Source organism: Saccopteryx leptura, chromosome 2 (genome assembly GCF_036850995.1).
Source record: "Saccopteryx leptura isolate mSacLep1 chromosome 2, mSacLep1_pri_phased_curated, whole genome shotgun sequence".
In the NCBI taxonomy this organism is placed as follows: domain Eukaryota; kingdom Metazoa; phylum Chordata; class Mammalia; order Chiroptera; family Emballonuridae; genus Saccopteryx; species Saccopteryx leptura.
This window is the reverse complement of record NC_089504.1, coordinates 127934921-127958285: the sequence shown is the minus strand read 5'-3', so window position 1 is coordinate 127958285 and position 23365 is coordinate 127934921. Positions and strand designations below refer to the sequence as shown.

The 23365-nt window shown below is 41.0% G+C and overlaps 1 protein-coding gene across 1 annotated transcript; it reads left to right on the top strand.

The window, feature by feature from the left end:
- Positions 1 to 1203: 1203 nt before the first annotated feature.
- On the top strand, positions 1204 to 23037 carry LOC136394883 (KRR1 small subunit processome component homolog). Its single transcript, XM_066368696.1, has 10 exons — positions 1204 to 1369; positions 7151 to 7323; positions 11711 to 11845; positions 12051 to 12176; positions 12274 to 12357; positions 13856 to 13912; positions 17346 to 17516; positions 19793 to 19870; positions 19976 to 20069; positions 22509 to 23037. Exons 1-10 carry the CDS (start codon positions 1285 to 1287, stop codon positions 22673 to 22675), a joined length of 1170 nt encoding a protein of 389 aa, XP_066224793.1. The 5' UTR covers positions 1204 to 1284; the 3' UTR covers positions 22676 to 23037.
- Positions 23038 to 23365: the final 328 nt, after the last annotated feature.

Genomic DNA, 23365 nt, shown 5'->3' with positions numbered 1-23365 from the left:
TCAGGCTCAAAACTTTTTCCTATTTGGGTTGCAGAAAATTTTCTAAATGGCAGGCAAGCAATAAAACCAATCATTAAAAGAAGTGTTATCTTTAGCAAGTTTAAAAACTTTTAGATTTCTAGAAGTGTAAAGATTTGTAGTAGTGATGAAGCTCACATCTTGAATCAGTCAGATGATACACAGTGTTGGGGTAGCCTGGAATAGTCATTTTAGAAAATCTTACTGTAGGTGAATTACAATACTTCAGAAGAGTTGCTTAATTACTATCCCTCTAGCTTAGAAAGACAAATACCAAGACCCTAGAATATTAACACCAGAAACAAGGTCTTTCAAAACCTACCTTGCAAAAATTATTTTTGTTTTAACTTTGGTTTTCCCACTTTATAAATTTGGTTTTGTTTTAATGATTAGAAATAATGCACATAAAATACCTTGCACAAAATAATCTCTCAGTAAATGGTAGCTAATTACTGCATTTCCTGCCATTGAGAACTACACATTCTCATACTAGTACCTTCCCCCAATGCCTACCAGGGGGTCCTCGGGTTACGACAGTTCTGCTCCTCGGACAGTGATGTAACCTGAATTTTGGTGTAAGTAGAAACACAGCCTCACCTAACACAAACAGAACAATCGCGCTTTTACCAGTCCAAAATGCTGTACGTACTGGGGGATGCTAACTCCCGCACTCATCTGCCACATTACTGTACATTCTTCCACCACACGCAACCAAACTAGTTCACCTACGTTGTCCGTAAGGACAATGCTAACAGCTTAAGCCGAGACACCCACGTCTCAATTTTTTAAAGTTTAGGGGCGTGAGCATTGTAAACTCCAAAGGTATGTCGAGACTGTAACCCGAAGACCCCTTGTACTTGACTACCATTTAAGTATTTATCAAACTAGAGACATCAAGGGTAATTAGGTTGCACTCTAGGGCCAAACGCTGGTGTTCCTCCTCTAAACTTAGACTTGGAGTCGAGGGTAAATTACAGACAAAAATCCATCTCCACCTCGCTAACAATGCTCAACTACAATTCCCAGCATGCAGTCAAACTCCGTGGTTGAAGTGCATCCTGGAAAATAAGTCTCCGGCTCTCCATTGGCCACAGAGGAGAAGCGATGTAGTTTGGACAAATCCGCGGGCTCTAGCGTACGCACGCACAGAGGCTGCGTAGATCTCTTCGTTTGCGTTCTGCCGAACTGATATTTTGGGTACAGGGTGTTTAGCCGGAGAGATTTGGGGACCTGCCCACTTCCGGTAACTACGGCACCGACTTGAAAATGGCGTCCTCCAAACTGAACGGGACAGCTACAGGGGCTAGAAAAAGTGAATTTCGTAACCAGAAGCCAAAGCCAGAGAACCGAGGTAAGGCTGTGTGGGAACGGAAGCCTGGGTTTCGGTGTCCAGATTAGATTGCTTTCTTCGCTTGTGGGGAACGTGCAACACCGCCTGGAGTCTGTTCTCTCAAGTGAGGACCTATCAAGTGCTGGATTTTAGGCCGGGCCTGCGGAACCCTCCGGCGGAGACTGTCAGTCACGTGCGCTTAACCAATCGCTGTTGTGAAAGGCCCCAGAGTGCAGTTGTTGCGGAATTCGTCTTCTGTAGGATGAGGGTTCAGGAATTGCGGAGGGTGTTGCGGCCACGGCGGCAAGTCCTTGATAAGTTGAGGGAGGCGGTAGGAGTAGGAGGTCGTTATTTGTTTGAAAGGCGGGTAATGAAGGAGTGAGACAGACGTAGTGATGAGGAGGAGATATCTGATGTGTCCTGAACTCTAGTTTGTGATTTCCTGAAGAAATTTTGGCACATTTATCATTATTATTGTTTGTCACGGTGTTAAAACTAGACAACACGACTTCTACTCTTGAGACTGTCCTGCTTTTAAATTACTGTCTTGTTTTGTTTTTATCCATTTTCTTCGTTATGAATGATAGGAAGAAGCCTAGAGAAATAACCCCGGGCCTCAGCAACCATTATTTTTGGAAGGTATTAAAGGTGTTGTTCTTAATTATGAATGTACACAACAGAGTACAGTATACAGTATATATAGCTTAAAGAATAAAACCATTCGGCTCAGACCATTGAGCACAAGAAAGCATTACTATACTCCAAAAACCCCCTATAAGCACCTCTCAAAACATACTTTTTCTTTTTGAGACGTGAAGTAACTGTTCTAAATCATGTTAATTATTCTGTTCTTTTTTCTGCATTATCTTTACCACCTATGCACAGAGCAGTTTAATTATGCCTGTTTTTGAATTTCATATGAATGAGATAAGATTATAGGCAAGGTTCTATGTCTTGCTTTTTAGGCTTAACTTTGTTATTTAATCAGGACAATACTTGAAACTAATTTATTCTTTAACTACTATATGACATTTCTTTTATGAATATATGCTAATTTATATTTTCATTCTACCACTGGTGGACATTTGCATTGCTTGCATTGTTTGTTATTATAAACAATGCTACTGTAAACATTGTACATGTCTCTTGGTTTATATATACAAGAGTTTCTGTAGGTTATGTACATGAGATTGGAATCCTTTTAGTGTACGGTATGTGCAGGTGATTCTAAATCTTTCTCAAAGAGTTTGTGCCTGTTTATACTCCCACCAGCAGTAGATGACAGTTCTCATTGTTCTACATCCACATTAATACTTGGTATTATCTGAATTATGAACTTCTGTATTTTGGTAAGCATGAAGTGGTATCTAGTTGGGATTTTTATTTGAATTTTTTTTCCCTTTTTTAGTGAGAGGGGGCAGGAGGGACAGACAAGGACAGACAGGAAGGGAGGGAGAAGAGAAGCATCATTTCTTTTTTTATTTTTATTTTTTTTTGTATTTTTCCGAAGCTGGAAACGGGGAGAGACAGTCAGACAGACTCCCGCATGCGCCCGACGGGGATCCACCCGGCACGCCCACCAGGGGCGATGCTCTGCCCATCAGGGGGCGATGCTCTGCCCCTCCGGGGTGTCGCTGTGCCGCGACCAGAGCCACTCTAGCGCCTGGGGCAGAGGCCAAGGAGCCATCCCCAGCACCCGGGCCATCTTTGCTCCAATGGAGCCTCGGCTGCGGGATGGGAAGAGAGAAACAGAGAGGAAGGAGAGGGGGAGGGGTGGAGAAGCAGATGGGTGCTTCTCCTATGTGCCCTGGCCAGGAATCAAACCCGGGTCCCCGCATGCCAGTCTGACGCTCTACCGCAGAGCCAGCTGGCCAGGGCCGAGAAGCATCATTTCTTCATTGCAGCACCTTAGTTCACTGATTTCTTTTTCTTATGTGCCTTGACTGAGGGGCTCCAGCTGAGCCAGTGACCTCTTGCACAAGCCAGCAAGAGATCTTGGGCTCAAGCCTAGTGATCGGTGCTCAAGCTGATGAGCCCTTGCTCAAGCCAGATGATGACCTCGGGGTTTTAAACCTGGGGCCTCAGCATCCCAGGCTGACACTCTATCTACTGCTTGACCGCCTAGTCAAACTGAACTTTTTTATTACTAGTGAGGTTGCACATTATTGCCAATGTTTTTGGGCTATCTGTATTTCCCAGCACCCTCCATGAAAGCTGGAACGCCCACTAGTGGGCGGGAGGGACCAGGTTGACCAGCACTGCAAAAGTGGGCTGTTTTTATAAAAAGGTTCGCCATCACGGGCCTATATCATGAAGAATCTTCTGATAATATGAGCATGGAGAATAATTTTGATATGGAGTCGATTTAGCCATAAACTTTATTTTTGTACTTTGTTGTTGTTATGCAACAGCTTAGGAAAGCTACTCTGTGCTAGAATAGACTGTATACCAATATTTTGATAACCTATGATAGAAGTTCTGTGAAGTCTTTTTCTTGCATCTTTTTCTTGTCTACTTTAATTCCATTAACTTATAAGAAATCTGTGTAGTTTGCATTTGAATGACTCCAGTTCCTTTTCTGTTTGACCCAAAGAGGCACTAATAGATCTTGAGTGTTGTGTTTTAGAAGCCTGAAGTCAGTGAGATGAAATCCAACATCAAGAATTAAAAAGGAAAAAAAAAAAAGGAATTAGAAGCAAGTAACTTGTGTAGGAGGAATATGAAAAGAAAATATTGCATAGTGCAGGGCTCATTAACTAGATTCTAGTTTTCAAAAATTTGGATTGCAAATAAATTTTTGATGTGCTATTTCAATTTTTAGTGGCAAATATGTGTATAGGGCATCTTATTAAAATTTGAGGCATAGTTGAGACCTTTTAAAAGTTGTTCTTTATTAAAAAAGAAGAAGAAAATAAAAAGAAACAGAAAACAGGTTTACCTGACTGGGGTGGATAACAAAGACCCATTTCCCAGACTTCAGTGTTCATAAGAATCTCCTGATGAGATTATTTAGAAAGAGATTCTTGGGCTTTGTTGGTCAAATAAGTTTGTAAATATGATATATGTTTGCTCGCTTATAGTTTGCATTGGGTGTGGGGGACAGGCTGTAAGGTGGCAGGGTGGTTATAGCCTAAGGCTTAGTTTTAAGACTAAGCTTTTCCCTACACCCTTGACTGACTGCATGATGTAGGTGGTGCACTCTCATGAGGAATCCCTTTGTGCCTCAGATAAGTGACTTTGTATCAGAGACTTCCTTGTTTGTATATTGGATTAAAGGTTTTGATTTCTACACTATAAAGTGGGGCACACCAGGAGCTTGCTCTCTCTGAGTTCCTGAGATTAGCATTAGAGAGGAGAGCAGAGAAAGGCCACGTGGAGGAGAGGAGAGGCAGCCAAGATGGTGGATGCTGAATGAGAAGCCAGTTTGTGTAGTGTTTGTGCAGAGAGAAGGAGATGGGAAACAGAGGTGAATAAGTCTGGTGAGCTAGAAACCTTTGATTCTAGGAAACTTGGATAAGTCAGTAGCTTTGTGAGCACTGAATGAGTGGGTTTTGGAGCCCAGTGTGTGTTTTTACTTGCCCACCAGGTGCAAGCTAGAATTAAAGATAATGGCCCACCAGTTAGTTCTTGGCTCCATTGTTTCTGTTGGAATCCATGGGAGTCAGAAAGACCAGAATAACAGGCTTTATTGAAAGGAAGAAAGGAACCCTGCCGGGTACTTCTTGGGGGAGAAGGGTACCGGTTACAGACTAAGGGTGAGTTATGAGTGTTTAGGAGAGCCTGAGGGGATACTGAGGCAAAAGTCCTGGTATGTTCCCTTTGACAGCTTTAGGATTTCAGCTTTCTGGAATGCTCCTTCTTGGGGCGCTTGCCAGCTTCTTGGAATTCCTCTGTCTCAGGGGCGATGTCCAGTAGGGTGAGGTCTGACAGATAAGCAGAACATCAAGAGGGCAGTTTGGAATTCACGTATCTATCACTTTCATTACGGCTGTCTGAATCCAATGCGATCCTGCATGGGCCATGCAGCTGTGATGGTGGCTGCGGCTACCGGCTTTACAGGCCTCAACCAGGGATTCAGATTCAGTAGGTCTGGGATGGAGGCCAAGAATTTCTTTTTTAAGACACTCGCAGTTTATGCTCATGCTTGTGGGTCATACCTTTGAGTAGTATTGATTTAAGTTCGAGCTTTTGGATTTAAGAGAGTCCTAGTTTTAATAAATGGTGTGACAGATAAATTATGGCCCTTCAGGGGCATTTTGTTTTAATGAAGGACCTTTATATCTCCTTAGATGTAGTCCTCCAGCCCGCTGGGAACTACCAGTGTCGCATGGAAAAAACCTACTCAAGACACAAACTTATGTCAAGAGGAAGAGAGAGGGAGGTCTGCCAAGGGAGGCAAAGAGAGACCTCCTGCATCTCCTTCTCCCTCAGCTTTTATCGATCAGAAGCAGAACAGAGGTCACAGGATTACAGGGAAGGGAGACCAGGTGACAAGTGGAGAGAATGACTAATGGCCGTTTTGGTGACTTGGAGAAAGGGCTCATTTGGTTAGAACATTCTTTTTCTTTTGCTAATTAACAAGCACAAAGGAAGGGACAGTTTTCTAAAGCCCTCACATACATTCCTTTGTGTCTGCACTCAAACGTCACCCACTCTACTTTCTTGGTGTTTGCATCAATAGACTTTCACTCAGGGCTTTTAACTAAAGTTCCCCAATCCAAGTCATAGAGCAGGGGTCTCAAACTCAACTCAGCATGTGGGCCGCAGAGCAAGATCACAGCCGTTCAGCGGGCCGCACTAGGTCTACAAAAGGCAACTGTTACGCAACACTTTTCTCACTGCAGTTGAAAACAAAAAAAAATCAGTACAACAAGCACAATCGTACATGCAGTTTACTCAGTGTCACAAAACGACCAGAAACTGTAGTTCGCATCACAACTGCTGTTAACTAAGCTAATATCTAGCTAGGATGCTAGAGAAATGAAAAATACAAGTAGGCCCCTAGGCTTACTTAATTTTATCCAAAATATTTTGAACTTCGTGGATTAGTCTGCGGGCCGCACAAAATTGTTCGGCGGGCCACATGTGGCCCGTGGGCCGCGAGTTTGAGACCCCTGTCATAGAGGGTTCAAGGTTAGATGGATGATTCCCTACACTTAGACAAGTCACTAATCATTTTGGACTGAATGTCTTTTATAAAATGGGAAAAATAACACTGGTTCTTCCTGTTTTTCATAGTTATCACGAAAGGTGTATAGAAATAAGGCACATGAAAACTCTTTGGAAAACCTAAAACTCTGACCAATGATTATTAACTGAAAGTGTACACCAGAGTATTATCTTTTAAAAAGTTTTATGCACATGTACACACATGGAAATATGTATACATATATACATACACATACTCATGCTTCACTTCAATAAAAATTGAAAAGTTACTTATATATATTTAAAATAGTTTTATAAGCAAAATGGTATTTGAATCTTCAACTCTTAACACAGTATAGTACAATGGAAATTACTTGAGTACCTACTGTCAGGCATATGGTAATTAGTGTGGACTCATGGGGGGGAGTCCCTCCTCTTAAAGAACTTTGCTTCATGAGGCAACTGTAATATGTACAATTAATTTTAATATAGTGTGTTGATGATAATGATAGAAGCCTGTTCTTTGACTGTTGAATAATCTAAAAAGCATAGGAAGAGAAAATGCAATGAGAGTACTGATAGCTTGTAAAAAAATGTATGCATGTGAATGTCCAAAAGTAGGTTAAAATCTGATATGCAAATTCTTTCCTGTAGATGAATCAGAACTCCTCACTGTTCCTGATGGTTGGAAAGAGCCGGCTTTTTCCAAAGACGACAATCCCAGAGGACTCTTGGAGGAGAGCAGTTTTGCCACTCTGTTCCCAAAATACAGAGAGGCTTACCTGAAAGAATGCTGGCCATTGGTACAGAAAGCGTTGAATGAACATGTATGCATATTTTATATATATTTTTTGAGATTTTGCTCCTGCTTATACCTTTACTTTAAGTATATGTGTGTGTGCTGGTGTATTTCTTTTAAGGTGCTAGCATAATTGGTTAATTTGTTTCCTTTGATACTTTAAACAGCCTAGATAAGCTTTATTTTGGTAATCTATTTGTTTAATAGAGTATGGCACTTTGAAAAATTTATATACCTTTAAAATTGTAGGGATTTCAGGGATTGTCTGAAATTCATCTAGGAACTACAAGTCTCACAATGCCTACTCCTGTGATGGCAAACCAATGACACGTGTGTCAACACTGACACGCGTAGCCATTTTTGATGACACGCGGCTGCATACCAGAGAAGTATGGGGCCGCATGCCGAGAAGGACGTTTCATCCTCGGTTTAGCCGAAGATAAAACATTTGCTGTAGTGTAGACACTCTATGCCGGAGGTCTGTAGGCCAAAACAACAGAACTCTGGCACAGAGTGTCTAGTTCTGGGATTTCTGGTTAGGCCATTAGGGGATCTTTGACCTCAGTTCTGGCCGGCGGAGCAGGGAGCAGCTGAATGCAGGGGGTGGTGGGCGGGGGACGGGATGCATCTCTGGGGGCCCTGTGATCGCCATTACCAGCAACCACATAATCACAGCAACCATCATCCAATCTACTGTTCTGGGGTGTCGTGGATTTCTAATTGACCATCGTTACTGAGATAAGTGAGGGGGAGGCTGGGAGAGGCGAGGGCCTGTGCTATGGGTGCCATTTCCCGCCATTAGAAATAGCGCAGCCACCTTAATTTACATAAGATGCAACTTGCAGAATTTCAAGACGACATCTGGGCTCAGGTGTTTGTCGACTTGAGGTCAGAGCTTGAGAATCTGGAAAGGTGCTGCCTGGAGAATCAAGAGGAGTGCCACTACGAACAGGAAATTTGGAGTGCCTGGCACCGTTTACCAGACACTTTTAGCACCCTGAAAAATATAGCAATAGCTTTAACTCACAATTTTTCCCTCTATGTAGTTTTGTGAGACCTTATTCTCAGCGTTAAATAATATCAAAACCAACAAAAGAAACAGATTGACAGATGAAGTTAGTAGTGCTTGCTTGGGCTTGAAGTGTACAAAATGTCAACCTTCAATTGAAGATTTAGCCAATGAAATTCAGCAACAAAGAAGTCACTAATAGGCAGGTTAGTTAAAGAATTCCCCCTCCCCCTCACTTATCTTAGTTCACAGCACCCCACACAAGTTAAATAATATCAAGACCAACAAAAGAAACCGACTGACAGATGAACAAAGAAGTCACTAAATAATTAGTTTTTGGTTTATTTAATACAGTCATATATTACAATTATATATTTTTGTTATTTAAACTATAAATAATCGCGAAATTATGGTTTTTTTCCTCGAAGTGACATACCACCCGAGTTATGCTCGGTTTTTTGGCGAATTTTGACACACCAAGCTCAAAAGATTGCCCATCACTGGCCTACTCTATGCTATGGTCTTTGCCATGTACCTGTACAGTTTGAATTGAGGCATGTTCCTGTTTAATTGCTTAATTTTCATTTTAAATGAAAGATGTTGCTGCTGCCATGCCTTAGAGTGGTGTATAGTAGTATTTGTTTTTGTTTTTCATACTGTGAGTTGCAGTCCATTACTGGGTCCAAAAGTCATTTTAGTGGACATAACTAGTCTTTTTATTATTTATTTATTTAGGGAGCATTTCTTTTCTTTTTTTTTTTTAGATTTTATTTATTCTTTTTTTTTTTTTTTTTGCATTTTTCTGAAGCTGGAAATGGAGAGACAGTCAGACAGATCCCACATGCGCCCGACCGAGATCCACCTGGCACGCCCACCATGGGGCGATGCTCTGCCCACCAGGGGGCGATGCTCTGCCTATCCTGGGCGTCGCCATGTTGCGACCAGAGCCACTCCAGCGCCTGAGGCAGGGGCCACAGAGCCATCCCCAGCGCCCAGGCCATCTTTGCTCCAATGGAGCCTTGGCTGCGGGAGGGGAAGAGAGAGACAGAGAGGAAGGCGCGGCGGAGGGGTGGAGAAGCAAATGGGCTCTACTCCCGTGTGCCCTGGCCGGGAATCGAACCCGGGTCCTCTGCACGCTAGGCCGACGCTCTACCACTGAGCCAACCGGCCAGGGCTATTTATTCATTTTTATTAGAGAGAGAGGAGGGAGAGAGAGAGAGAGAGAAAGAGAGAACAGGGGGAGGAGCTGGAAGCATCAACTCCCATATGTGCCTTGACCAGGCAAGCCCGGGGTTTCGAACCAGCGACCTCAGCATTCCAGGTTGACGCTTTATCTACTGCGCCACCACGGGTCAGGCCATAACTAGTCTTTTTAAAAAATGAATGTCACATGGGGCAAGGATCATTTTTTTGAAGCTTTTGGACCTCACTCTAATCCTCTAATTTTGATCATTTTTATGTGTATATATGTATATGTGTACTAGGTTGTGATATAAAATTATTTCTCGCCTGACCTGGCGATGGTGCAGTAGATAGAGCATTGGACTGGGATGCCAAGGACCCAGGTTCGAGACCCCAAGGTTGCCAGCGTGAGTGTGGGCTCATCGGGTTTGAGCAAAAGCTCACCAGCTTGGACCCAATGTCGCTGGCTCGAGCAGGAGGTTACTCAGTCTGCTGAAGGCCCGCGGTCAAGGCACATATGAGAAAGCAATCAATGAACAACTAAGGTGTCGCAACGAAAAACTGATGATTGATGCTTCTCATCTCTTCGTTCCCGTCTGTCTGTCCCTACCTATCCCTCTCTCTGACTCTCTCTCTGTTTCTGTAAAAAAAAAAAAAAAATTATTTCTGAAACTGAGGAACTGCTCTCAGGTTGTCCATGCCCACTGGGTATGGGGGTGGCTTGGCAAACTGTAAGCTGTGTTTTATAGCTGTCTACATCTGGGATTGGACTCGCTCCCCTCCCCCCAATTTATAGAGACCCAGCCTCGTGTTGAATAGTTCATTACTATGTTAAAATAGTCTTCAGAATGTTCTCACATGTCATAAAATAGCATTTTTATTTGTTTTGTTGATTTCTTGTTCTTTTCCCTGAGAGTTGATGCACAATTTCCCAGTTACTGGTTTTTTTTCTGGACCTGCGAAAATTTGTCTTTACTTTGTATTTAGCTAATTCAAACCAGGTTGAAAACATGTTTGAAAGGGAAGTCCATCTTCACCCTAAGGAGCAAATGGCGGATTAGGCTGAGGTCCAGGATAGGGAAGCCATATAGCTTTACATTTTTACCTGAGGTCTTAAGTATGGCCTCATTTGGATTGGTTGAGATGCATACATACATACATATATAAAGTGTGTGTGTATGTGTGTGTGTGTGTATTTGCATTTTAGGGGTTCTTTAAAAAATTTTATTTTGAGATATGGGAATCATCAACTTGTAGTTGCTTCATTTTAGTTGTTCACTGATTGCTTCTCTTAAGTGTCTTGATGGGGGTGTGCAGTGGGGGGTTGGTGGGTGGAGAGGGCGGGGAGGGCAGCTCAAGCTAAGCCAGTGACTCCTTGCTTAAGCCAGCAACCTGGGGCTTCAAGCCAGTGATGTTCAGAATCGGGTTGATGAGCCTGTGCTCAGGACAGTGACCCTGGGCTGTAGCTGGCAATTTTGGGGTTTTGAATCAGGGCCCTTAACGTCCCTGGCTGATGCTCAATCCACTGTGTCACCATCGGTCAGGCGGCAAAATTTTTTTTTTTAATTTATTGATTGATTTTAAGAAGAGAGGAAGGAAGAGAGAAAGACAGAGAAACATTGATTTATTGTTCCACCTATCTATGTGTTTACCAGTTGATTCTTGTATGTGCCTTGATTGGGGATTGAACCTGCAATCTTAGCTTATTGGGATGGTGCTTTAACCAACTGAGCTGTCCACCCAGGGCTAGATTGATACATAGTTTCTAAACTAGAGCTAATTAATCTTTAGTTCAGCAAATACAAAGTATTCTAAAGCCAAGTAAGTATAAATGGTTTCAATGGCCTGAGCTTCTATATTCTTTGAAGTATGAAAGTAATCAAGCATTGTTTATATTGACTACCCAGCCTCTTCAAGGAGGGAGTAGGTAAAATTTTTAAAAATTTAAATTTATTGAGTTTTAGAGAGAGAGGGAAGGAGAGAGAGAGAAAGAGACAGGAACATCTCTCTGTTCCTGTATATGCCCTGATTGAGATTCAACCAGCATTTTATGTGCTTTGGGATGATACTCTAACCAACTGAGCTGTCTGGCCAGGGCACTACAGTAGGTAGAATTTTAGAAAGAGATTAATTCATAGAAAGTAATTGCTAGATTAGAACAGGCTCTGTAATTATTTCAAATTGAATTCATTTTAGACAGCTGTTTGCTCTTTCCTTCTTGCAGCACATTACTGCAACCCTGGACCTGATCGAGGGCAGCATGACTGTGTGTACAACAAAGAAGACGTTTGATCCATATATCATCATTAGGGCCAGAGACCTAATAAAACTATTAGCAAGGAGTGTTTCGTTTGAACAGGTAAATTTACAGTTACAGAGGTTTTGCTTATTTGTGCCAACATTAGAGAGTATTAGAGAATACTGCATCTCTCCATCCCCCCACCCCTCTTCCTCCCACCCTCCCGCCATGGTTTTCATTATTCTGCTTAGATATCAGGTAGACTTCGAAAAGAAATGTATTTGTAAAGAGTATTGGTGGAATATTTTCTTTATTTTTTCAAAAGGCAGTACGAATTCTTCAGGATGATATTGCATGCGACATCATTAAAATAGGTTCTTTAGTAAGAAATAAAGAAAGATTTGTAAAAAGAAGACAACGGCTTATCGGTCCCAAAGGATCTACATTGAAGGTACTTTTTATCAGTAGAAAACTTTAGTATCTTCCTTCGTCATTGGTTTTCTCAGTGTATTTCAACTGAACTTCAACTTATTGTTCCTTTGATATAGGCGTTGGAACTCTTAACAAACTGTTACATTATGGTACAGGGAAACACGGTTTCAGCCATTGGACCTTTTAGTGGTTTAAAAGAGGTGAGAATTACTTAATATCTTTAGTTAATTTTCAGCAGAGAACAGATTAAATAATTTGGTTATAATATATTGTTTTATGATTACTGTATTTTTTTAGAGTGTGCTTTTATGATTACTATATTTTTTAGTATTTATCTTTAATTAATACTTTGTACTTCCTGGAGTATGAGGGATTCCATTGCTCCTGTACCCGACATATTATGGCCAACCTTTGACAATTATAGAGACATCCATTTCTTGATTAGAAGGTCTGCACACCATCATTCCTTCCACTCCAATTTTTTTTTTTTTTTTTTTAAAGAAGGAGGGGAATCCTGCAATACCCTCCTTCTTTTTTTTTTTTTTTTTTTTTTTTTTTTTTTTTTATTTTTATTTTTTATTTTTCTGAAGCTGGAAACGGGAGAGACAGTCAGACAGACTCCCGCATGTGCCCGACCAGGATCCACCCGGCATGCCCACGAGGGGCGACGCTCTGCCCACCAGGGGGTGATGCTCTGCCCCTCCGGGCGTCGCTCTGCCACGACCAGAGCCACTCTAGCGCCTGGGGCAGAGGCCAAGGAGCCATCCCCAGCGCCTGGGCCATCTTTGCTCCAATGGAGCCTTGGCTGCGGGAGGGGAAGAGAGAGACAGAGAGGAAGGAGGGGAGGGGGGTGGAGAAGCAAATGGGCACTTCTCCTATGTGCCCTGGCCAGGAATCGAACCCGGGTCCCCCGCACGCCAGGCTGACGCTCTACCGCTGAGCCAACCGGCCAGGGCCTCCACTCCAATTTTAAATTGGTATTTAAGCTGTTAGACTGTAGCACATATGAGTTATGTGCTACATAATTTTCTTTTCCTTTAAGATACATTTTCTTTTGTTTGAATTTATTGTAATGTTTATTTTGTAATGTTTCCATCAATATTTGTTTTAACTTGTTATGAGAAAATCTATGGAGTAGATACTGTTGTCTGAATCTGTGAGGCCTTGTTTGTTCCTTTCCAGGGTCTTTAAAAGAACTCTGTTGGACCTCATTCTTGTAAATTATCTGCTCTTTCCTCATGGGCCAATAGTAACTTAAATACACTGAATACTATAAAGTCTAAATATATTGTTCACCTCTTACAAAAGACCCTTGAGGTCTTTTAATTTCTGAATTACAAATGAGGAAGCCGGAACAGGAAAATTTAAGTGACTTTCCCATATGAAGTGGCAATCCTGTTACTTAAGCCCTAATTTTCTGACTAAATCCCGCTCTCTTTCCCCTACATCACAGTTCCAGAGTGTTGTACTAGTTCTATATGTCATATTTTAGCAGTACAATTGAGTATCACTATTGTACCCACGGGAGGTTGACTAGTATGAAACATCTAGCGGCCGCTAAGAGCAGTTGAAGGAACTATTATATTCAATTTGGTAGCCATTGTCTGGTTTGTAGGATTTTTTGCAATATGATAATCCCCTTCGGCCTTCTACCTCGTTTGTTAAAGTGACTAATTCATTTTTCTTTGCAAATTTCAGGTTCGAAAAGTAGTCCTAGATACTATGAAGAATATTCATCCAATTTATAATATTAAAGTGAGTTAATTACATGTTGCTATAACAGTGGTTGTCAGACTTCTTTTAGAAACCTTTCTTTTTTTTTAAAGCAAAGTAGAGAGAGAGAGAGAGAGAGAGAGGAACAGACAGGAAGAGAGAGAGGAGAAGCATCAACTTGTATTTGCGCCACTTTAGTTGTTCATTAATCTTGCTCATACGTGCCTTTACTGCAGGGCTCCAGCTGAGCCAGTGACCTCTTGCCCAAGCCAGTACCTTGGGTTCAAGCCAGAGAACTTGGGCTTCAAGCCAGCGACCTTTGGGCTCGAGCCAGTGAGCATGAGGGTCATGTCTATGATCCCACACTTAAGCTGTCTACCTCGTGTTAAGTTGATGACTCCCATGCTCAATCCAGCGACCTCAGGTTTTTGAACCTGCGTCCTCAGTGTACCAGGCTGATACTCTATTCATTGCACCACTGCCTGGTCAGGCCAGAAACCTTTCTTAAAATTAAATTTTTATAGAAGTCCAATATACAAAACAGAAAGAGTGAACTATTTTTTCCCCCTTTTTCTTTCTTTTTCTTTTTAGGTAAGAGGAGGAAAGACAGGCAGACTCCCTCATGCCCCCCAACCAGAATCTACCTGGCCACCCCACCTCGGGCCAGTGTTTGAGTACCAGGCTAATTTTAGCACCTGAGGCTGATGCGCTTCAACAGAGCTATTTTCAGTACCCAGGCCGCTCTCAAACCAGTTGAGCCACTGACTGAGGGATCGGGGGAGTAGCAGATGGTTACTTCTGTGTGCCCTCACTGGGAATTGAGCTCCGGATGTCCATATGCTGGGCCATCGCTCTATCTGCTGAGCCACTTGCCAGGGCAACTATTTTGGGTAAATTAGAGGTAGAATTCAGCCCACTCAACTCTACCCCAGTCCTATAGTTACTTCCTTGGAAATTTAGATCTCTGTGGAGCCCAGTATTGACAGGGACATTGTAATTATTATTTAGTGCTAATACAAAGAAAATCTTGCCTAACCTGTGGAGGTGCACAAAGCATCGACCTGGAACACTGAGGTTGCTGGTTCAAAACCCTGGGCTTGCCTGGTCAAGGCACATGTGGGAGTTGTGGTAGTTGATGCTTCCTGCTCCCCCGTCCCTCATCTCTCTCTCTCTCTCTAAAAATTAATAAAATCTAAAAAAAAAAAAGGAGAAAGGATTCATAGAATTTTTCGTAGGTACTATCACTCTTGTTTTTATTTTCTTTTTAAAAATCTTTTTATTTATTGACTTTAGAGAGAGTGGGGTGTAGAGAAACACTGATTTGTTGTTCCACTGATTTATACATTCATTGGTTGATTCTTGTATGTGCCCTGACCAGGGATCAAACCTGCAGCCTTAAATTTAAGATGTTCTGATCAACTTAGGTATCTGGTCAGGGTTAATCCTGTTTTCTTAAATTGTGAGCCCATGTACTATATTTAAAGATGTGATCTTTCAGAATTTTGCCTTTTACAATTAAATAAAGCCTAGAATATTTCAGGTTGCATTAAAACCTTTTTTTTCTCTAACACTCAAATTATTTAGTTTACCCAGAATATTTATAGCTTTGCTTTGTCTGTTTTATTATTAGCCTTTTGAGAGATCTGTTATATCCCCTGCACAAAGATCCTGACTGAACTTGAAAATGTAACTGTGCTATAAGAAGCTGTTGTTGAACAGTACATTTGAGTTCAGTTAAAAAGTTTCTCTTAGATTGGGGTGGAAGAACAGTTTTAAGTTACATTGGGACATTAAAGATAAAGAGAGCTAGTCATGCAGCTGATTCGTGGTTTGCATCCTTTGATGTTCCAATATCTATAAAATTCAAATGGAGTCAGAAACATGTGAGGATATTGGTTTTGTCTGATCATGAGGAAGTTTTCTTTTTTCCCCCTGTGGTATTTCAGATGCTACTGAAAGCTTCCTACTTGCAGGGAACACTATTAAGAACTCTCCCTGCTGTTAAGTTGAATTTTAAGGATGAATGAAATAATAATGAAAAGCTGAATTAGTTTTTTTCTTCTCAATTTATTTTAAAAATTCTGAATTTCTTTTTTTAATTTTTTATTTAATTTTTTTTTAAATTAAATAAGAGGCAGGGAGGCAGAGACAGACTCCTGCATGTGCCTTGACCGTGATCCAACAGGCAAGCCCCCTACTGGGCGATGCTCTGCCCATCTGGAGCTGCTGTTCCACTGCTTGGCAACCGAGCTATTTTAGCGCCTGAAGTGAGGTCACCAAGTCATCCTTAGTGCCCGGGGCCAACTTGCTTAAACCATTTGAGCCATGGCTGTGGCAAAGGGAGAGAAAGACAGAGAGAGAGAGAGAAGGGGAGGGGTGGAGAGGCAGATGGTTGTTTCTCCTGTGTGCCCTGACCGAGAATTGAACCTGGGACTTCCACACACCAGGCTGATGCTCTACTGCTAAGCCAACCGGCCAGGGCCCAATTCTGAATTTCTTAATCTAAATTTTTAATGGTTTTCTGATGCCTAATTAAAAATTGATGTTAAATATTATTTTATTTATTGTTAAATATTATTTTATTTATGGAATTGGTTTAATTACACCTAAGAGACTAACAACTTTTTATTTATTTATTTTTTTTATTTTTCTGAAGTTGGAAACAGGGAGGCAGTCAGACAGACTCCCGCATGTGCCCGACCGGGATCCACCCAGCATGCCCACCAGGGGGCGATGCTCCACCCATCTGGGCCGTTGCTCTGTTGCATCCGGAGCCATTCTAGTGCCTGAGGCAGAGGCCATAGAGCCAACCTCAGTGCCCGGACCAACTTTGCTCCAATGGAGCCTTGGCTGTGGGAGGGGAAGAGAGAGACAGAGAGGAAGGAGAGGGGGAGGGATGAAGCAGATGGGCGCTTCTCCTGTGTGCCCTGGCTGGGAATCGAACCCAGGACTTCTGCACGCCAGGCCGACGCTCTACCACTGAGCCAACCGGCCAGGGCCTAACAACTTTTTTTTAAGTAGGGAGAGGGAAATAGACTCCTACATGCGCTCCTACTGAGATCCACTGGGCAACCCCCGTCTGGGGCTGAAGCTCAAATCAGCCAGGCCCATGGCCTGGGCCGATGCTCCAACCAGTGGAGCCACTGGCTGCAAGAGGGGAGGAGGGAGCGGGGAGAAGCAAATGATGTGCCCTGACCTGGAATTAAACCCGGATGTCCATATGTTGGGTCGACTGATGCTCTGTCCACTGAACTTACAGGCTAGAGCCTAAGAACTATTTATAAAAACAATGTTTAGCCATCAGTCAGGGCACATACAGGAACAGATCAATGTTTCTGTCTCTCTCCTTTCCTCTCTTTCTAAGATCAATAAATAAATTTAAAGAAAAAAAAACAATGTTTATAATATCTTAGTTTTACAAATGTATTACTTGAAATTAAAATTTTTATGTTGTTTGTATTTTGCATGATTAAAGACCCTAATGATTAAACGAGAGTTAGCAAAAGATGCTGAATTAAAATCACAAAGTTGGGAAAGATTTTTGCCACAGTTCAAGCACAAAAATGTGAACAAACGCAAGGAACCCAAGAAGAAGACTGTTAAGAAAGAATATACACCATTCCCACCACCACAGCCAGAGAGTCAGGTCAGTATGCAGGGTAAGTCAGGTCAGTATGCAGTGTAAGTCAGGTCAGTATGCAGTGTTGAATTTCACTACATATGAGGGAGAAACTGTTATGATTAATTTTGTCAAAAACTTTTTTGAGGGTATTTCAGGTGGAATTGCTCTGTGTGTGTAGACATACAGGAAACTGAAGGGAAGTGCATGGGGTGGGGGACTTCACATGGTGAGTGCAGACTATATCAGGTGGTTGGTATCACTCATGTCTCTGTAGCCACTCTAAAAAATTCAACAATTTAGCCCAAAATGCTCTGTACTTTACATAATTCCTATGACCATGAGCTATATGTCTATGTCTGTTCCAGTTTTGAAATCTTAAATTCTAATAGCTATCCTTTTTCTAAATTAGAATACCACTCATTTTGTCAACTGTTCTGGCTTCATTTCCTTTCCAATATTTCCTTTTTTTTTTTTCTGAGACACAGAGAGAGTCAGAGAGAGGGATAGATAGGGACAGAGACAGGAATGGAGAGAGATGAGAAGCATCAATCATCAGTTTTTCGTTGCAGCACCTTAGTTGTTCATTGATTGCTTTCTCATATGTGCCTTGACTGTGGGCCTTCAGCAGACTGAGTAACCCCTTGCTCAAGCCAGCGACCTTGGGTCCAAGCTGGTGAGCTTTGCTCAAGCCAGATGAGCCCTCGCTCAAGCTGGTGACCTCGGGGTCTTGAACCTGGGTCCTCTACATCCCAGTCCGATGCTCTATCCACTGTGCCACCACCTGGTCAGGCTCCAATATTTCTTTTTTTATCTTGCCCATCATTGTTTTTTTGTATGCTCTCTTTTCCTTCTATCACATCTGTCCAGAAAAACTTAAACTTGGATCAGTCTAAAACTTGGCTTCTTTTCCATGATGTGGCTCCCAAGTAGAGGTGGAGATCGGCATGCCTGTGGTTAACACCCACTGGCAGTTCACGCTTCCAGCCTGAGACAGGCCTGTGCTGGCTGGCGGCTCTGTGCATCCTCTTCGTCCCCTGGGCGCCCTCCCACTCCTGCAGATGACACTGAATTTTATTTCACTGAAATATCTGAGACCATTAGATGGAACTTCCTTTTCTCTCATCTATATTTTTTTTATCTGTATCAATCCCTTCTGCTCTTTTAATTCTGCCTTGACCTATCTCCTGGGGATCTTGCTCCTTCCATCAGAAATTCTTCCCTTTCCCCTTGTTACTTGTGCTCAACATGTGAACCCATCCCTTTCTGGGTCATGTCTGTCTCCACAGTCCTGTGTTTAGAGTTTTCCAGGGAAAGTTTGATGAGAGGTCAAAGGGAAAAGAATGATGATCGTCATGGTGAAAAAACAATGAAAGTGTTGGATCAGAGGTATCGTAGGGACAGGGAAGACAGTGAAGCCAGAAAGAAATTGGTTGAGGGAAAGCGGAGTAACCCAGTGATTTACCCATACTTCCGTTTTACCTGCCGCCTTACTGGTCCGTCCTGTAGGTAGAGGTTGTCTTATCTTTTTCCCCTGCAACTGTAATGTCTCAGTTGATTTATTCTGCCACTTATTTACTGATAATTTATTTAACCTGTGCATGCCACAGGTTACCCATTCATAAAATGGGTATGGGTATCTCAAGGAATTGTTAGTGAGGATTAAATGGATTAGTAATTGTAAAGTGCTTACAACCGTGACGAGTCTAGAACATTGCCTTAGATACAATATTGCTACGCATGTGCAAGATAGATCAATTTCAGTGTCAACTATATAGTGAATGAATGAGCTGTAGCTTTCTAACTAGTGTTTCATTAGTCACCAAATCCTGACCAGTCTTGCTTTTCATTTTGCATGACACTGCCTTTATTCCAGGCTTTTCTCTCTTTCCCATTCTTCTGTACCTTATACAGTGCTGCTTTGGTCACTTCACTCTTAGAAACTTCAGTCATTTCAAAATCATGTCCCACCTCCTTTGCCTGATGTTCAAGCTTCTTCAGGCTTCCTCAAAGCTCTTTCCAGTTTCCTGTTACACTTTTCTGAATCGGTGACCTTCCCTCTACATAAAGCAGTCTGTTGTGTATTCAGTGAGCATATCCCCTGCTCTCCTCCCTCCCTGCTTTTGTGCACGTGTTCCCTTCAGCTTAGAGTACATTTCCTCCTTTTTCTCGCTCCCATGCTCCCTTTCTGAACTAATCATAGATTTTTGACCCCACTGTCTTTACCTCATGGACATTCCTTTCTTAGGAAATGACCGCCATCTACATTATTTCTGATGTAATTGTAATACTGATTTCAACAGACTGATAAAGAATTGGCTAGTGGTGAATACTTTCTGAAGGCAAGTCAAAAGAAGCGACAGAAAATGGAAGCAATAAAGGTAAGACTGTGTCTAGCACACATTAATAGCAAAATTCATAGAAACTTGAACTCTTATTAAACTATAAACGGTGTTTTACTGTTGTGTTTTTTATTAATAATATAGGCTAAGCAAGCAGAAGCTCTCAGTAAGAGACAAGAGGAAAGAAACAAAGCTTTTATTCCACCTAAAGAAAAACCCATTGTGAAACCGAAGGAAGGTAAAACTTGTTTCCTAACTCTTGGTGTGATGTAGAAGTCTGTTATATGAAAACTAAACCCTTAGTGAACTTACCTAAATCTCTTAGAGTGTTAGGTAAAGAAATAACTAGTACTTTCCATTAATTTGCTTAGCATTTCATTAATCACTACTCCTAGGGCAGTGGTTGGCAAACCGTGGCTCGCGAGCTACATGCGCTCTTTGGCCCCTTGAGTGTGGCTCTTTGGCCAGCTTAGGAGTACCCTAATTAAGTTAAAAACAGTGTACTTACCTGTATAGTTTAAGTTTAAAAAATTTGGCTCTCAAAAGAAATTTCAATCGTTGTACTGTTGATATTTGGCTCTGTTGACTAATGAGTTTGCCAACCACTGTCCTAGGGACAAGAGACTGAAGTAATTTATAATTGAGTAGCAGCTAATGCCTATGTAAGTGTCACAGACAGATAGCCCTCTCCTAACCTCTGGGTATGCCCGGGAAGGACCTTTGGGTTTGTAAGGTATAAACCAGCCCTGACTGGTTTGCTCAGTGTATAGTGTTGGCCCAGCATAGGAATGGCCCGGGTTTGATTCCTGGTCAGGGCACACAGGAGAAGCCACCATCTGCTTCTCTTCCCCACCCTCTCCCTCTTCTATCCCTCTTCCCCTCCTGCAGCCAGTGGCTTAGTTGGTTTGATCATGGGCCCCCTGGTCCTGAGGAAGCTTGGTTGGTCCAAACATCAGCCTCAGGTGCTAAAAATAGCTTGGTTGACTTGAGCATCGGCCCAAGACAGGGGTTGCCAAGTAGATCACAGTCAGGGTGCATGCAGGAGTCTGTCTCACTAAATCCCCTCCTCTCACTTAAAAAAAAGAAAAGATATAAACCAGAGTAGTGACTCCTGTGAGAATAAAACCTTGAGATTTCTGAGCTGTACTACCAAAGCTCTCAGAAAGAGCTTATCATAAGTTGTACTTTTCTTCTCTTATGTGATCTGTGGCTTAAAGTTTGATCCTATATTATTATTATTTAAGATTTTCTTTATTGATTTTACAGAGAGAGAGCAGGGAGCGAGAAATACAGCTCAAAGTTGCTTCACTTTAGTTATTCATTGCTTGCTGTATGTGCCCTGACCAGGCAAGCCCAGGGTTTTGAACTGGCGACCTCAGCATTCTAGGTCGATGTTCTATCCACTGTGCCACCACAGGTCAGGGATTTTATTTCTATATTGTTAACGTGGTTTCCCATCTCTTTGGGCTAAAAGACACCAACAGAATAATAGAAAGGTTTTATTCAGGGGCTCTTAAACAGATGCTCAGCGGAAACACTGGCACCTTTTCTTCTCCATTCCTGGCCTCATTTTGAATCATCCCTCTTTTGCATTTCCTTTCCCACTAGTAACATTTGTACTGTTCCTCAAGTAACTTCACAAAGTGGCCAGTGGCATGGTGAGGGGAAGGGTGTCATTGGCAGCATTGCACACGATCTCTTGGTCAAAACTAGATATAAATTATTTTACTATTTTATATTACGTGTGGACTGCTGTAAAAATACTGTATTCTATGGAGGTCATTGGTTATGTGAAAGTTAAAAATGTCAGCATTGTATTTCCAGTTTGTACAACATGTGAGTTTTGTACTTTGAGGGTAGTTCAATAGTTAAATTTCAGTTTATTAGGATAAAAAATGTAGCTGTTTAACTATAGTGGAGGTTTTAAATCTCTGTTCCTCAAGTTGCTGGGTAGTGTGCATGATATTTTCTTGTGAAGTTTTTGTGTTCTGAATACTGTTCTTTAAATGGTAAGATAAAGTTGCAGTTTTTTGCTGCTTTCTTTATTTTAAGATTTTGGCATTGATTAGATGGTTGAGTTCTCTTAAAAGGGCCTCTAAATACTTTCAGATAATTATTTTTATTACCAAAATCTTGTTCAATAAAATTTTACTAATTTTTACTAGTCATTTTTTGAACTAACATTTGGAAAACTAAGTTTCTATGTGGTATTAGATTAAGCTTAGTTAATTAAAATTATTGAAGCTGTAAAGACTGACTACATGTAATATTCTTCATAAAATGTGACTTTAAATTATTTTAATGTGGAAATGGAAAACTGGCCTATTAATGGTACTTAAAAGTTCTAAAATATGAAAAATACAGGTAAAAATATCTAAATTCAAGTATGATGTTGTAAGTGTAGAAAATGTAGTATAGTTGAATCAAGTAATTAGTTCACATAGCTAAACAATAAAGCTATTTTCATTTATACTTTAATGTATTTTTAGAGTATTTTATTATTTTTTTTCTCAAAGAAATTTCTAGGTTTTTTTAGTCAGATTGCAATTGTTTTGTATTTTATAAAATGATCTTCAAATTATATCAGTATTCTAAAATTATTTTCCTGAGTACATATTTTACATGTTTTATTTAGTAAAATCTATAGTTACATATATTGTATTTTTAATTTGTCTAGCTTCTACTGAAACCAAAATTGATGTGGCTGCCATCAAGGAAAAGGTTAAGAAAGCAAAGAATAAGAAACTGGGAGCTCTTACAGCAGAAGAAGTCAAACTTAAAATGGATGCAGATGAAAAGAAAAAGAAGAAAAAAAAAGTAATACACAAAAAAAGCCTGAACTAGAGCTTCTTCAGCTAGCTCCTTTGTAAAGGACTTTGAGATACTAGGGCATTAGTCGCCTCGTGTAAGAATAATACTCTGATTACTTTTTTCTGAGTTTGTTTTCTTCTTTATGATGGTGTTTATATATACAGCTGTTCTTTATAAATTATAATATTCTTACTATGTTTTTTGAAAAATTTTATACAAGAGAGTGGTATATATATCTTTTTGTATACATGGCACCTAATCTGTTCTAGGCAGGTTTGGTCTAGCATGATTTTAGTAGTAATTCTTTAGGTCATTTATGTAAAGATTTTTTAAATGTGGCTATTGTAATTATCTATCAAGTTGAATGATGAAACTGGTTAGTCTTTAAATACGGGGGAGGGGGACGAAAATAGGTTTATAATTGTGAGTATGTGAAACGTAGAGTTTATTCTATTATTATTTATTAATTATTGTGTTCTTTTCCATAAGAACAACTGTAAATTTACTTTTGCCCCACTCTAGATAACTATGTCCCAGCATTTGGTTTTGAAGAAAATAAATGCAATTTATTCAGTGCTCCTCTCTACTGGTAACAATTATTTAGGCTTATTCCTTTCTGTAATCTTATTTTATGGTTTGTTCCAAGATTTAAAAACATATACGCAAAAAACACAAGGCTTATTAAGTCAAATTTCTTAATTACTATTCTGAGTCTGGGGAATC

Coding starts and splice junctions, on each gene's coding strand:
- LOC136394883 (XM_066368696.1), top strand. CDS start 1,285: ATGGCGTCCTCCAAACTGAACGGGACAGCTACAGGGGCTAGAAAAAGT. Junction 11,846..12,050: donor GGAGTGTTTCGTTTGAACAG/GTAAATTTACAG, acceptor TTTTTTCAAAAG/GCAGTACGAATTCTTCAGGA. Junction 12,177..12,273: donor CCAAAGGATCTACATTGAAG/GTACTTTTTATC, acceptor CCTTTGATATAG/GCGTTGGAACTCTTAACAAA.